The sequence below is a fragment of the Anopheles gambiae genome, chromosome 3 (assembly GCF_943734735.2).
Source record: "Anopheles gambiae chromosome 3, idAnoGambNW_F1_1, whole genome shotgun sequence".
NCBI lineage: Eukaryota > Metazoa > Arthropoda > Insecta > Diptera > Culicidae > Anopheles > Anopheles gambiae.
Window position 1 is genome coordinate 88,325,207 of NC_064602.1, and position 16,823 is coordinate 88,342,029.

The 16,823-nt window shown below is 46.7% G+C and overlaps 1 protein-coding gene and 1 long non-coding RNA gene across 2 annotated transcripts in view; one reads left to right on the top strand and one right to left on the bottom strand.

Annotated features, from left to right (window-relative positions):
• The window catches only part of LOC133393708 (uncharacterized), a 128,307-nt gene that overhangs the window by 57,144 nt on the left and 54,340 nt on the right, over nt 1–16,823 (bottom strand). The gene's annotated exons all lie outside the window — the stretch shown is intronic.
• LOC1280983 (protein krueppel) lies at nt 1,931–11,001 on the top strand. The gene is made up of 2 exons (XM_061658328.1): nt 1,931–2,917; nt 5,283–11,001. The coding sequence occupies exons 1-2, from the start codon at nt 2,878–2,880 to the stop codon at nt 7,007–7,009; spliced, it is 1,767 nt and encodes a 588-aa protein (XP_061514312.1). The 5' UTR covers nt 1,931–2,877; the 3' UTR covers nt 7,010–11,001.

Genomic DNA, 16,823 nt, shown 5'->3' on the forward strand with positions numbered 1-16,823 from the left:
TTCGAGAACATCTTACGCGAAGGCCAGTCGGAACTAGTTTGCGAACGGTTATGTGGTAAACCCAGGCCTTGCCTGAAGGGTTTCGGTATGTTTCATTAGCAAACGACGAACCAGTTCCCAGTAGCTTATGACAGTTTCGTTTCTCTTTGTTTGTTTGTGTCTGGGTCCCCCTCGAGGGTCATCCCGCATCGGCGGCGGGCTTTGGATCGTGGCTGGATAAGCAGGTTGCATAAAACCCACCCTTCAAGATATCTTAAATCGATGAATCCATCATCGTTCGCCGCTCCATGAGTGGTTTGCAATTAAACGTCCAAACCGTGTACGGAACATGTTATGGGATATTGAAGATGCGTGCTTTGATATCGAGTTATTGTGACCTACGTTTGTCCGTACGACGTTATACAAGAGGGAACGATTTCAATAACTCCCGTAGATCGATCGCGGGGGGCAGTCGGTTCCAGTTTCCAGTTGGGAGTATCTTTCCTACCCAACGTTGACGTAACCTTGCTAACCTAAAGCGTCACCAAAGTAGCTCAATCGTCCAAAAGGCACAAACTCAATCGTTTCCTTGCCCATCAATAACGATCGCATCTCCAAAACGAGGATCGACGTGTTCAGGTAATACTGGCCAGCGTGTTCAGCGCTTCCAGTTACCGTGTGTGTGTCCTTCTCTCGAATGCGAAAAAGGCCGCCAAGGATGAACGTGAGCAATTAAAAATTTGAATACTGCCTGGATGGGATTTTCGGTGACGTGAGAGCCTCATTTTTGTTCTGTCCCTTTCGGACACTTGCAGATTGCAGATTGAGAGCGAAACCCCGAAAGCAAGAACACTGCCAGAAATTCGCGGGGGGTTGTTGAATGTGAAGATTAAAACATGGAGCCTAGCTGCCGCCTCAGTTCACAACAGAGTGGGGATAAAAGTGCGTGAAGGCTTACACGCACCGGACATCGTGTAATGGCAGCGTGTCAAAACGAGACAACCGGAGTTGTGTGTGCGTCGTTTTTATGCAACCGTTTCGCAGGAAGCCTTTTTTCCCCTTTTTGACGCCGGCGTGAGCATTGGAAGTGTTAGTGCGATAGGGGAAGAGTCCGGTTTCCGGGAGTGAAAACGGCCTCTGTTCCAGCAAAAGGATCAGGCACGAGTAGAAGGTTACCTTAAAAGCCAGCAGCAACAGCAGCAATACGATTCATCAAAGGGACAAGCTGAGCTGTTAAAAAAGATGAGCGGAAAGACACGCATTCCCACTCTCTCTCTCTCTCGGATGCTTTTTAAAGCAGCGACTCTCTCGCAACCGCACAAACACATTCGCGCTCGAAGGACCAGAATGTTGTGCTAGGTCAGCAAAAGCAAAAGGGGAAAACGGATCAGTCAAACAAACCCGTCCATTACGTACCCAACAAAGAGCGAGCAAGAGAGCAAGAATTAGAGAGAGATCGAGCACGCTTTGAATTACGTAAAAAAAAAAACAAGTTGTAAGGGGAAAAGGAGAGCATTGCTACGAAATTCGCTTTTGTTTGCTCGTGTATGGTACCCCTTCTCTCTCTATCTCTCACGGTCGTTTTTGGAATTTCGTTTCAATTGGAATACACGCACACACTCATGCGGCTTTGTTTGAATGTGTGTAGGAAAGGGAACGAAATGGTTAAGATTCCCTCAAAGCGAGAGAGATGGAACTAGACCAAATCTTTGCTCTCTGTACACGCGAAAGAGACCTACGCATACTGCGCTGCGCTGCCGTCGGTGTGGTAGGAAAGAGAGCGCACCAGAACACCACCGGGGCCTACCGGTGACAGCGGTCCAACGTTCGGGGGTGCGTAAAAACGACATCCCTTGTACCGCGTGCGCGTGTGTGCGTGCGGTGCATATTCCACTACCCCTTAACACACGGCACACCGACCGATTTTTCCCTTACGTACTGATTTCTATTATTTTTCAAAGATCACTCGCGTGCCGCCACTCAAAGCCGACGGATGTGCCGTTTTTGCGAGGTTCGCTAGCGCAGCAAACAGCACACGAAACAGTCACGGCGCCGCCGCCTTACCCATCGCTTTTGCTCGGCTTTGCATCCTTTTTATTATCGTGCGCGGCTGGCCAAAACCAGTTCGCCAGTGAAAGCAACCCCTCGCCGCTTCGCCGCCCCGCCCGAATTCTTCTTCGCACATTCCGGCGTGCTCCCGCGCGTAAAGCGCACTCCAGAGCGCGGTCGTCATCGTCAGTCGTTCGGTGTCCATTCACGAATTCGGTCGCAAAGCCGGCAACAAACAAGCAAAGCCTTGCCTAGCCAAGTCTCGCATAGACTTCAAGCGAAGGCTTCAAGTGCATATACAATACGTTCAAACATTTTCGCGTTATATCGTGCGTGCTGTGTTCTTAGTGTAGGCTATCCAGCAAGTGTGAACAGTGGTGAAAGATGTGCAAAACGAACGTCGTGAACGAATTATGAGAACAAACCACTAGCCTGGGTGAAGCATTTAAAGCAGCAGTGCTGATATTAAACACGAATTTTCAGTGATTTTGTGTCGTTATTGTTGATAGCTCGAATGAGCCTAGTTCTTTGCAAAAACATTTTAAACAAGCGTAACTTCTTCCGCAAGTGACTCGCCCTGGTGCTGGTGTATTACAACGCGAAGGGTTTGGAACCCTTCCCTCGGTGGCATACAGTGTCAGCGACTTGTAGTGTGGTGAAAACACACATTTCAGTGTATTTTTGTGAGTGTTTGTGTGGAATTACTTCCAACATTCAGTGATAGCAGTGATATCACCTGAACAACCTCTCCACTGCGGGAAGCGCAACTGAACCTGCTGCCAACCGCTTGCCACGGAACCATACACCGACAACGGAGCAACTACGGACCTAGCAAGTGACAAGGCAGTAATGGCTTTGTCGCTTCTGCAGGACGCTCAAACAGCAAGAGGTAAGCAGTCGTCGATTAAAATAAACGCACCATATCTTCTCAAAACCATCTCGTCAACCAAGACACACACACCCGCACGAAGGGTTAGCTTATTGCATTAATTGATTCAATTTAAAGAGCGTCTAAAGCGGCGGGTTGGAATGAAAGTGAAACTTCGTGGCGTCTCGTGCGCCACCCTCCCTTTCCAAACCCCTTTTCTTTTTTTATTTATTTTTTGAGCGCTTTCTTATCACACACCACCTGGGACGCTCTGTGGTCGTCGTCGTCGTTGTAGTCGTCGACTGCATGCGCAGTACACAGCAAGGTCTCCTTCACGGGGGACTTTTATGTAGTACATAAGGGCCACACGGTTAAGGCCAGCCGAAAGATACTTTCACTTTTCATTCACACTTCGAGGACACACTCGCTTTGCGCTATGCGGAAAGAGCGCTGGGAAAGATACGGAGAAGTGGAGAAGGTCCTTGCTTCTTTGTTGCTTTTTCTTCGGGTTTTAGAGTATTGCTAACAGCAACACTTTTAAGGCCAGATGTGGCAGAAATATTACCTCCCCGTGGAGATGGGTAGTATTTGAGACCAATTTTGCTTTAATTATTATGCTGGGAACTTCAGACGTAATGGCAGGAAGAATATATTGGCAAAGTAGAGTTCCGTTATTTTGTAAGTGGTCCAAAGTGAAGGTCAGCAGAAAAAGGAATTATTTGCAATTAATTTTGAGATTTTTAATTATACATGAAATCTGTTTTTTTAGTATAATTTTTATACTTGATATTAAAATTTACCAAAAAAATGCTGTTTTTTGCAAACACCGACGGCATTGCAACCTCTTTTGCCAATATATCATAAATGTAATCAAGCACACAACTTCCACTCAAAAAATCTCCCGAAATGACAAATAAACACCCACACAAACACACAATCCTCGTGTGGGTTCGGTTGTGTTTGCGGCTGTAACATGCGAAATGTAAACAGGAATTAATTTCACTTCCTGATCCCGTCCTAAATGAGAAAACAGGAAACTCAATCAAGCAGCGGCACGCGCGCGCGAACACTTCTTACAAACAAACACGAGGACGTAGGAAAAGCAAACCTCCTGCAGGCTAAAATCCAAATATACACATCCAAAAAAACAGCAACATTTGAAAGGGTTTCCAAAAGGCTGCAGAACTCTTTCACTAAGAGAGAGAGAGAGCAAAAAAACGGACCCCAATAGAAAACGCTCCTAATCGCAATGGCAAACGGTGCAATGCCAAGGTGGCACCTTCTAATTTTGACGAATGAAAGCGAAACACAAACAAAGACTCCCCCCTTTCGCAGTAACGTAAACAATCAATACAACACTCCCATCCCCCCCCATCGGTACCAATGTGTGTGTGTGCGTGTCAGTTAGAAAGGGAAGGCAAGCATAAATAAAGGATTAAGCTTACCAACACGCCACAGGATATGAGTGTGTGAGCGCCACCCAGAATTCAGCGCGCCAAAACACACACACGACGGAAGCGCCTACTTGGGATGGGAATCCTTCCTTCCTTCCTTACTCGTGTGTGTGTGCGTGCCTCTGCTTCGGTGAGCAGATGTGTGGCGTTGCCAGAGCAACAGCCACACATCGAAACACACACGCGCGCACGCGACTCCCCTTTGCAGGACCAAAAACCCATTCAAACCGTCTCGCCGCAAGCTTGAGACGGGTGCCGCGCCGCAAGGACGAACCACCAGCAGCTCGAGCAGGGACGGCAGTGCGCGATGGAAGGGCTTTGTTTTGCTCCCCTTTTTTCCCCGGGCCGCCTCCTTGCACACGAACACACGAAGGTGGAATCCTGGTGGAAGCGATACACACTACGATGTGTGCGGAATGCCCCTTTTTGGGGGTGTGAGTGTGAGGATATCGTACGAGTTAAAGGCAACTCGTTGCTTTTAACGCGAGAGCAAGAGAGCGAGAAAGAGCGCGAAGAATGTGTTTTGTACGCTGCAAAGGATGCGCCACGAAAGGGGAGGGAAGCTTTGTTGCTCACATGGAGCCGGCTTTTGCGTTCATTTTGCCGGGTTTTTTTGTGCCTTCCTCTCGGTCTAGGAATAACCGTTCATGTCTCGCGTGTCGTCATTGAGCTATTTTTAGAGCCTGGCCTGTGCGTTTTTAGTGGTTTAGAATAGCTCTTATTGCGAATGGCGGCGTCTGACACTTGATGAATGGTGGCGTTCTTAAATAGCCCTTTAATATCCTTTTTTGGACAAGATAGTCGAAAGTGCGTCAGAAGTTCTTATGATCTGTTTTTACCCAACTTCAACCTTCAAAATACCTCCCACAAGAATCCCCAAGAATAAACATATAAATTAACAGGATATCTCTCCTCATTCTCCTTGTTCTCAGGATTAGACGCCGTCCGTACGTTGCAAGGTATGAACCGTGACGAGGAGCGCAGCCTGTCGGTATCGCCACCGCTCACCGGCCAGCGCCAGCAGCACCATCTCGCCATGAGCTTCCAGCACACGCCCTCCCTGTACGGTGGGTTCCACCCGGCGACCGCGTCCGCCATGGGCATGCTCGCGCCCCAGCTGCTCGCCGCCAACCAGACGGCCGCCGCCCTAATGGCCGCCGGTCTGCCCATGTCCCTGCGGGCATCGCTCGCCACCGGCCTGTTCCCCCCGCATGCCGCCCTGTTCGGTGCGTGGGCACCACCGACGCCGACCAGCAACAACAGCAGCCCACCGCCGCCCCAGAGCCCGATCTCGCCCGCCCTCAGCCACAAGAGCTCCAAATCCCTCAAGCTGAGTGTCGCCAACAACAACAACAACAGCAGCAGCACAAACAACAATCACATCGTGTCCACCACCTCGGAGATTGTGCCGCAGACGAAGAAGCTGACCAAGCGCAAGCACCAGGCCTCGCTGCGGAAGGAATTGTCTGCGGCGGCGGCCCAGCACCACCAGCAACAACAGCACCACCATCACCACCATCTGCAGCATCTGTTGCGTTCGCCAAGCCATTCGCACCATCTCTCGATGCCGGTCGACATCCCGGTCAGCCCGGGACCGATCTCGCCCCCGACCTCCGGCTCATCCCCCCAGTCGAACGGGAGCGTCGAGCTGCCGGCAACGATCACCACCACGACCGGGGCGGCCGGTGCCGCCGCCGGCATCAACAACTCCTCCTCCTCCACCTCCTGCTCGTCGGTGGCGTCGCGGGATCCGTCGCGCGACAAGGTGTTTACCTGCAAGATCTGCAGCCGCTCGTTCGGCTACAAGCACGTACTGCAGAACCACGAGCGGACGCACACGGGCGAAAAGCCGTTCGAGTGTCCGGAGTGCCACAAGCGGTTCACGCGCGACCACCATCTCAAGACGCACATGCGGCTGCACACGGGCGAAAAGCCGTACTCCTGCACGCACTGCGACCGGCAGTTCGTGCAGGTGGCGAACCTGCGCCGGCATCTGCGGGTGCACACCGGCGAGAAGCCGTACGAGTGCGAGATGTGCGACCAGAAGTTCAGCGACTCGAACCAGCTGAAGGCGCACATGCTCAGCCACAGCGGCCAGAAACCGTTCCACTGTGATAGGTGCAACTCGAGCTACCGGCGGCGGCACCATCTGCTGCACCACAAGTGCGGCCTGCCGAGCCCGCCGACGCCCGCGGTCAGCCCGGCGGCGAGCGGCGACCAGCTGTCCGACCATGCCAAGTCCGTGTGCGGCGGGTCCGAATCGAGCGACCTGTCGCTCGACCGGCTGACGAAGATTCCGACCCCGCCCGGCATGCTGCTGCACCACAAGTTCCCCGGCCTAACGCTGCCGCTCAGCTTCGGCCCGCTGCCGGCGGGCGATGGGGCGAAGGCGGACGCGGCCTCGGCGATGGATCTGCGCGCCACCAGCCGGTCCCGCACGCCGCAGCAGATCGTGCACATCAAGAGCGAGCTGCCGGAGCAGACGGAGCCGGAAGATCTGAGCATGCATTCGCCCCGCTCGCCCGTCTCGATGGAGGAGCTGGACGAGCTGGACGATGCGGCGACACTCTACCTCAAGCAGCGCCAGCAGCTGCTGCAGCAGCAGAACAGCAACGCCACCGGATGGAGCTGTAAGGCGGAGCACAGCAGGGAAGCATAACCAAAAAAACAAAACAAAACGTAAAGCACTATCGACACACACACACACACACACACAAACACACACCTCAAGATGCCAATCTATTAACTAAACTAAAGAGTTACTATTAAGAAGAGTCACACACTTACGCGTGTTGGAGTACGATGATACGGACGGTTATTATTAGGAGAATTTATCTAAACAAACACACACACACATACACATCTTAGAGAAGAATATGTGTGTTTTGCATAGAGAGAAAGAGAGAAAGAGAGAAAGAGAGAGTGAGAGAGAGAAAGGGAGCGAAAGGACTTCTTCCTGAAACTGAACCACTTCTCGAAGTTGTATATAATATATCAATGTATGAGCCTTTGAAATCTCGATGTACAAAGTAATTTTAACACGTTATCCTTTCACTGATCTTTTCACACATCCTCCCTTTAATATCTCTCTCTCTCTCTCTCTCACTTTCTCTCTTTCTCAAACGATTTTACAACAAATAAACAAAGAACATCCCAAAATCAAGTCAAACACTCCAAACGTTGCAAAAGGGAGCTTGAAGCAAATCTAATACGCTCTTAACTTAAGCGGACATACTTTTTGGTTAATTTTTTGCTAACAATATACACATATACACCCAAAAAAACACACACACACACTCATACGCATTGCTCATTAGTTTCGTTTCGGTCAAGCCGGACCGCAGTGGTGCTTGCCCCGCCGTGAAAATGGGGAAAAGGGGGCACAGCGCCACTGTACAGGTCGTTTGCGGTTTGCTTTTGGTATAAAAAGTTCCTCCTCAATAGTTCGCGATAAAGTAAAAGAAAATGAAAAGAGAAGCAAAACAAAAAAACAAACAAAGCAAAATCAACAAAGTAAAAAAAATCAAAACAAAGTGTAAGGATAATACAAAACGAATGGAAAGGAAACTCCCCGTTTTACACATCACAACAAAATTGGTTCCATAATCACATTTTTTGACGAAAACGAACGCCATCAACTAACCTGGTGTTTCAGGGAGTCGAAGAAGATCGCGAGGATCGATCTGGGATCGTTTTCGTTGTTGGGTTTGGAATTGAATGGATTGAATGAAGGGTGGGGAAAACTGAGTTGGACAAAAAACAAAACTCTCAAAACAGCAAACGCGGTTTGCACAGTTGTGCCAAAAGTCCACCTTTTTTCGCCAATTTGTGGGTAGCGGGAAAATTAGGAAAATTGCAACAAAAAAACACACACACGCAAACGCAAGGTAGCAACAAAAATCAAAATTCGTTTTTAAGTTTTAGTTATAGCTTCTAATTTTGTACGTGGGGGGGTTTACCGGGTTACGCTTAAGTTGCGACTGGCAAAGTGTTAAGAGGCAAAAGGTCTGTTTAGTTCCGTAAGTAGGAGGGGTTTTTAGTTATTTTTCGTTTGTAGTAATGTCGTGGCTGAACTCCAGCAAACAACAAATGGTGCGGTTATCTATTAATATTATTTTTCTTTATTTTGAAAATAAAACATATTTAAACGCTTTTTCATGCAAAACAACAACAAAAAATACATGAAATTGCGCCAAAATGAAAACGTGAAAACATGAAACTACTTTTGTGTTTGTTTTTTCTTTATTTCTTTATTAATTTTATTCCTTTTTTAGTATTAAGATTTAGGTGTGCTAAAAAGTCTCTTGAGTTATTTTTTTTTTTTTGGGTCGTTTTTTATCATTTGTACACAACTCACACCTCGCTTCGAGAGGGCTCAACAGTTGTCTTCGATTGTGTTCACCTTCTTTCTTCCCCTTACCAGAAATTAAAAAAAAAACAAGAAACCCACTTCTTTCCACCTCATCAACTTCCACCCAAGCAGGGAAGGCAAAGCCTACAAGTGTAACATGATGCTCAACTTCCTAACCTTCCTAAATTCCTCCTTCCCGTGACAGGCAAAAAAGGGTTTCCTGCACAGTGTTAGAAAAGCCCATAAATTCCTCACACCCGCCTCCCAACCGATGGTGGGAGATTGTGGGTCGATTAAGGAGACATGTTTTACATACACACACCCCGCTTGACCTAACCGTGTTTCCCTCCCCCCAGGGGGATTTTCCGGTGGCAAAAGCGTTCGAGTGGAGCACAGAGGGACTGTCCGGAGGCTTCGAAATCCCTTTCAGGGTGTGTAGTGATTTTCATTCAATAAAATAACAATTTGCTGTGGATTTGCCGGCATGTCGGTCCGATTGCCGGACGTTCGGACAAGCGTAGCCAAAAAAGGAGAAAAAAGGGACTCACAAAGGGTTGTTTTTTGGTCAGTGCAAATATTTTAACCCCTCGTACTGAGTGAAAAGGGTTTATTGTGATGATTTCTTGATAAGGGTGTGAATTAGGAGGCAGCACCCCGAAAAGGCGTAATTTACACCACGCGTTCTTTTTTGTGTTTATGTGAGTCTCGGGAAGACAGAAGACTGACATTTTTGGGGAAGGATTGAATGCAATTAAAGAATGATCCTGGAAGTTCATGTCTTCACAGGGATAGAAATTGATCCTATTAATAGGTCGATAGGTGGAAGAAACATGTTGATAAAGGTTAATAATGGTTCTGATTGATTTGTTTCCTTTCTCACTCTCTTTACTGCTCTCTTTGTAAAGCATCGATCCTCACGGCCCAATATGCATTCGGAAGAAACACCGATTTCCCATTTCAGGGACATGAGCCAGTTCCTTGAACATTGTAGCAGAATGAGTGTCTGCAACACAGACAACAGCATTTGCAAAATCGTTCACCAACCAAGGCCAATCATCCCAAACTGTTGGCCAATCGACCAAACCGCTCCGATTTTATTTGCAAACCTGGCCCAAAACCCTAGCCCTAGTGCAGTCCTCCCTCTGTGAGTCCCTCCGCATCGCTCCAATTGTGTGGCCATAAATATCGACAAAATAAACCATAAAGCAATCCACTGTGTCTCGCCCGCATCACATTCCCCCGGGGTTGGTACAAACGTTTTACAATCCCCCGAGAGAAGATGCAAAGGCCCCGTTGTCCTTGAGTTCCTTTTCTTTCTTGTTTCTTTCGTCGTTTCGTGTTGCTTCCTTTGCTTCTCATCTGGTGGTGTAAATAATTACATGCATTTAAACTGGACCAAAGACACACGGCCGAGACAGAACATGCACAGATTTGGTGAGGACATTTGGTTGGTACGAGCAGTTTGCTGGTGGTGTCGTTGTGTGCTGTCATGCTGCAATACTGGACACAATCCGGGGGTTTTCGTGGCAGGTAACGTAAGGCTCAAAACGGTCTAAAGATCCTGCTGAGAAAAGTTGAGTAGGAAAAATGAGTCCCTGAAACACACACAACAGTTCTGTTTTATTCAATTCAATCCATCAAACGTAAACAGAGACCTAAATTTTCAAAAAGAAAAACAAAAAAACAGTTCAATGGGGAATGTCGCTCAGCTGTAAATAGTTAAGCCAAATTTTAAATTCCCTTTCCAAATATGTGTCAGTGGTCAACAAAATAGTTAAAATACACGCGCGCACACACACACCCACACATCAGACACACATTATACATGATGGTACAATTTAAATGCTCGATGTTTGGTAGAGTTCCACCACAGTGGAATACGACTATATAATTGTTAATGTTTAATAGCGCGTGGACGGGTAAGGTAATGCCGCACACGCGCACAACTAGATAATGTAATAAGGTAATAAGGCCAAATAAATGAAACCTGTGTCCCTCCTAATGAGCAGTCACTTAAAGATGATTCAAATGAACGGGAAGGTGCATGTTAGTATCTATACATAAACAAAAGGTGCAATGTTTTAACCCATTTCTGTTGCTGTTTAATTTATTTAGAATCAAAATTTAGCTTAAGCCCTTTCTTATTCTTTTAAACAAATTGGGCGAAGAAGTTATCAATTAGTTGAAATCCCAAATTAAACCAAAAATTTAGATATATTTAACAATTATAAATAAATGTACAATAAACCATCCAAACAAAAGATAACAACCATATTCGTAGCACAAAAACAAAAACAAAACAGAAGGAACAAAAGGAGCCGATTGCAAAAAGTTTTCCAATACATTTATAAATGTGTACCCCGTCATGTAAGATTAGATGTTGGTTAGCGATATTCTTGAAAAGATGAAAGTGTACGAAACTGTTACAAACATTGTCGTTGTCGGAACAGAAGCATCAGAAAATGGAACATACACAGATAATGAACGAACAAAAAAGGGATGCAAAAGAAGATTTGAAATAGGAAAACTCCTACGACCATAGTACAAATTTTTGCTCTAGAAAAAGAAACAAAAACAATTCTTGATAAACCCCCCAAACAGTGTTTAATTGTAAGCCAATTTAAAAGTACACTAAACCTTTATGAACTTATGCAAAACTCAAAATGAAGAAATTGTAACTACCTCAAGAAAAACCAGCACTGCAGGAAAAATGGGAATAACAGGAAAAAAAAACACACATAAACACACATGAAACAAATGAGATACGGAGAAGAGCAACGAACAAAAGGTGTTAAAAGAGATGCAAAAATAAAATGTGCAAAATTAAATGAATTTTAACAGTGAACAAAAACCGAAATAAAACGTATTCTATAACAATACACAACGACGACCCCCGACTCTGGTGTGTGGAAGTGGGATGGCATTATTTGATGTGAAAGAAGAAAAGTGAAAGTGAAAGTGTGAGTTGCAAAAACAAAGGAGTGGATGAAAGGAGTGCAAACAAAAAAATCGGGAAGCCCCTGTTACTGCCTTCAGCCGGGATATAACAGGACAATAAAAGGCAACACAATCGAGCGGGAAAGGAAGGAGCACAGTGTGAGCGCGAAAGGCTGTTTTTTGTGTTTTTCAAAACTAAAACAGTTACACACACACGTTTTGCGCTACCGTACAGCGTCATCGTGCTCGATGTAATCAAAAATTCCCTCATTATTATTGCTTTTAAAACAACACACCTACACAACGGCACAAAGCCCGCTGGAGGGAACAAAAGAAAGGGGAAAAAGGTGTGTATGTAAATGCTGCCAAAACGAGGAAAGTACAGAGCAGTGGACCCTTTGAAACCCTATCGCAGCTATCAAGAAAAAATGAGCCCACGATTATATAAAAAAGCAAAAAAAAAGCAAGGCGCATCCAGAAGGGTAAAAACAACGGAAAACGCGTTCAACGGTACGAGAATTGGGGAAACAAAAAATTGCGCGGGCGCGCGCATTCCACCCCGAGTGGCAGCCATTTAATTTTAATGACTTGCTCACGTACACACACACACCCACAGCAACTACCTGTGTATTGGTGTGAAGCGAAGCATCGTTCTTCTTTTGCATTATCCTTTTTGTTTTGTTTTATGGGGGATCCGTTTTTTCAAGCAGGGGGGAGCAATGGAAAGCCTTGTTTTTGATGTGGCTTTGAACGATTTTCTCTCTGTCTCTCTCTCTCTCTCACTCTCCAGCTGTCTCTTCTCTTTGTTTATACGCGCTCGTCCTCTTCATTAGTGTTTGCGCTGCGGTACCACCACACACACACAACCGTTCAGCTACGTCAGCGAAATGAATCCAGGCGGACTCGAGAGCGCGTAGCGCGTACAAGTGAAAGTGAAACGCGCGGAGCAGTAAAGAAGCCGTTAATGAGATTAATGTTAAGGGGTTCCGTTCTGCCAGCCGTAGCACGCGCGCGCTCTCCATTCGCTTTCTCCCTCGTTCGCGCTCGGTTCGCGCTTGGTGTTTTCCTTCTCTGCCACTTGAGAGACGCGCACCCGTTCGCCCGACTTTGATTATCCTTGTCTGGGAGGGCTGTGGCGAGAGGCTGGTGTTCGCATCCCCCCCCCCCCCCCCCGACGTTCTTCCCGCGCGTCTCTTTGCTGTGGCCGTGCGCACACCGACAGAAGGAGGCTGGACAAAGTATGTGTTTGCCGAGTTGCCTGTGCACCCTTCCGAGACCGGTTCGCAACCGGTTGTTGTACATAAAGCTCGCCAGAGCAATAAAAAAAAAAAACCGACAACCATCAACAACTGCGACCGCTGGTCCAAAAAAAAATACGCAAACTGGAGGAAAAAATACGCCATACCATGGACACACCACCACCACCACCACAAGGACGAACCCCGACGCGGGCCGGGATTTATCAATTTTTCGGCCAGCGTTTTACACAAAGTGAAGGAATTAAAATTGGGCAATCTGTTACGCGATGCCCGCGGGTCGCGTGACGCGGGTAGGGGTGCGCTGCGAAACTTTGCCGCGCTTTGTTTCGATGTGTTGGTGTGCTCGATTTTTACATTCTTTTATACACACATTTTAAATGAACAAAAAACCGCTTTTCCCCTTTTTTGTCTTTGCTTCCTTTTCGCTTTCTAAAATGATAAAAATGCGCTCTCACGAGCGTTAGGCCCTTCCGTGCCGTGTCGATATAGGCGCAGCAGCAGCAGCAGCATCGTTCCGTGTTGGCTAATGAAAAGTAAATACACCCCTTTCGTCCTGGCGCCATGGCGCTCGCTGGGCATGGCTCAATTCCCGCGGATCCATTCGCCGTGGTAATAAAAGCGCCGCTACAATGCTTCATACAGACACGCGCACACACATACAACGGCACATAAATTCAAGTACATAGCGAGGAAGCAGCCCCACGGAAAAACAGTGAACAAAAAAATGGAAAACCCCCAAAAAAGGGAAAGCAAGCAGGCAGAGAGTGTTACTACTACTAGCGCAATTACTTGCCGCGCTACTTTTGCTATTTCTGCCCAAAAGATGTAAATGAGATGAAAACTCTTTCCCACTTCCCTAGCATCTCCCCCACCCGCTCCACTGCTTCTTCCTCTTCCCTTTTCATCCTCATCTCGGACGACCATCTTTCTTTTCTTCATTTGGGAGGGATTTTTTGTTGCTCCTTCCTCGTCTCGTCGGTGTTGCCAACGGTATCCTTTTGATTTTCTTCAACCGCCGCTTTTCCCGCTGTGTTTTCAACCGTGCGCAACCAAAAACAAAAAAAAAGAAGCAAAGATGCCGGCATACCCGTGCCGAGCGTTTTAAGTCGTTCGTCTTTTGCGCCACCTTTTGCGCGGAGGAGCGAACGCAACGTCGGGAACGGAATTAAGATAGGTTTACGTTTCGTCTTCCTTCATGCAGGGTGTGCAACGGCTTCCGCGGCCTTTCCCTCTCATTACGCACTGTTTGCGGGAGATCCTTGTTTTTCCTCGCTTGCTGCTCCTACACCTCTCCACTCCACTCTGTCCCGTTCAAAACCGATTCCTTCTCTTTTCTGCACCCGTCTGCGAGGTCGTGGCTCTGAAGATTCGGGTTCGCGCGGGATGCAAACCAGTGTGATAAAGAAGCATATTCAAATTCCTTCTTTTCGTTACTTATCCCCTTTTGCTTAACTCGCTTTTTCACGACTTTTCCTTCGCCCCGTGCGCTACACTTCCAGCTGTCTCCGCTAGGTGGCTTCCTTCTGCGCCTTCCATCCGTTAGTTCAACCGTTTTAGCTCATTTATACACCTCCTTCGGTGTGCTTTCGGTGTGCATACCCCACACGTTTTCTCGGAACAATTCTGCCTCTCACGCACTGGCTGAGAGGCTTTCACTAGAACGGGGGAATCACTAGAAATTATACTCATTAAAACCTTCACCTTGTGTGTGTGTGTGGGGGGGCGCTGGAGCCTTGTCGATGCAAAGTAACAGATCTTGCCTACTTTCCGCTTTCCCTTTTTTTCTTTTCCCGGGATGCATGGGGGAGTACGAGACTTCCCAGCTTCTGTGCGCCTTCGTTTCCAAGGGAAATCGATTCCCTTGGCAACGCAGCACAACGGGTAAAACGGGTAAAGCTACCATTAAATGAACGCAAACGCTACGCTCCGACTGTAGGATAATCCCCCCGGCAGCACCGAGAAAACGGGATACATTCTATCGGAACCGGTGCGAAACTGACTGGGTGGTGGTAGGCTGGTGGAAATTAATCAAACGCACCTTTGCAAAAGAGAAATGGATGGATTTTTGTGCGTTTAAGAAAAGAGCACGGATGCAAACAAAATGGGAAATAAATGATTTTTGTTAAAAGGAAATTAATGAACGTAGGTTCATTTTTGGGTAATCGTTAACAATTTCTTTTAAAAAAGACAAATGTCAAAATTGCATAAATTTTGCCAAAATATGAAGGTGATTGCTGCAATTGCCAACATTTAGGCGCGACATTTTATTTTTTCCTGATTCAGCTCTTATATTATTTTTTTTACCGTTTTACCGGTCTTTTAGTAAAATTCCAATAAAAAAAGCATCACTAATTACACATCAAAGTGTTTTGCAGGTTTGTTTGCTCCTTCAGATAATAAATTATGTACAAATCGTACAGTGGTGTTTAAAACTAACTGGATGTTAATCGCATTGCATACATTTAGGCAAATTAGTACGCAAATTAGTGTCAATCGAATTGCATACATTTAGGCAAATTAGGTAAAGTGATCTGAACTTGTTTTGAGTTAATTTTATCATTGCATGATCTAAAAATTAATTTATTTAATCTTACCTGATGGTAAAACAATCAAAAGATTTCATGAAAATATTAACACAATTTTCAGTATTTGAAAAACTTCTTCTAAGGCAAACACACAAATTACAATATATGAAAGACATTTATTTTGAAACGTTAAATATTTTATAACAATTGATCACATTTATCAAGAGAAATAGTTATTAGTTCCGCAAATTCATTGGTTTTAATTTTATAGAATCTCCTTTTTCTCCACCTTAAGCTTTTACTAGGACACATGAATTTAAAAACATAAAACTTCTTAAAACCCCCTTTAGCAAACCCATTCTATGTAAATATGCTTCTTCATTTGCAGTACCGTCTCGCAGGCTCCTGTCCCTTTAGATCCAACAATTTTCGTCTCCCTTCAGGCTTTCGCCCTTCCCCTTAGATACTAGATTCCTTAAACAGAGCAACGACGTTCGGCGTCGGCGTGGCCGAAGGCACCGAAATCTAATCACGCATTCACGTGGAAGCATTAAAAATTTAAATTAAAGAAGTGTGAGGCGCGTTCGGCTGCGCACACACCGGCGGCAGCGGGTGGTGGTGGCGCAGTGGCACTAAAAAACTTCCCAAAAAATTACCGCCCAATAGGTTGGCGGCAGCGAAAAAAAAGGATGCTACCCTGGAATGGGGCACACACAAAGTGTCTCTCGCGCACCACCGTCTGTATAAGTGTGTGCGTGTGTCGTGGCGCCCTTCCCGTGGTAGTAATTGGGAGCTGTCAGGGTGCCGTGAGCTAAAACCCTACCACCCAGGCGGGAAGCGTACCGAAAGGGATGAACGACGTTTGATGATGGCGCAGATGACAACGGAGACAACGAAGACGACGACGACGAAGACGACGTTAAACTCCCAGCGACACAACCCATTGCCGTGTTTTATATCTCCGCGCTGGCACAGGAAGCAGTAGCACCCACGGCCGCCAAGGTTTTTCGCTCCCTCCGGAGTTTGCATCACGGTGCGATCGGGTGCGATGGTTCCCGTTCCATTAAGCATGCTTCATCCATCCAGCCTTCCTCCTCCCGGGGGCCGAACTCGTTCGTCGGGCGCCTCTCCTTTTCTCTTTCGCGCTTAATTCGTCTTATCGCGTTTCATTTTTATTAGAATTTTTAATGTATCCCAACATAAATTAAGGATAACAAAACGTAACCAAACGTTTCGGGTGTTTTGTGCTCTCCTGAAGTGTGTGTGTGTGTGTCCCTGCTGCCGGTATCCCTTTTTGCACTTTCGCTGCGTAGTCGCGGCTCCCGCAACGAGCTCCCGCACGAAAAAACGATTATGTACACTGCTGGAACGGTTTAAACCTTCCACACAAACACAAAAAAA

What these genes read in the sequence shown, in the direction of transcription:
- LOC1280983 (XM_061658328.1), top strand. Translation starts at nt 2,878, where the DNA reads ATGGCTTTGTCGCTTCTGCAGGACGCTCAAACAGCAAGAG. An exon ending in GGACGCTCAAACAGCAAGAG is followed by an intron (nt 2,918 to 5,282) that starts GTAAGCAGTCGT and finishes CCTTGTTCTCAG; the next exon opens with GATTAGACGCCGTCCGTACG.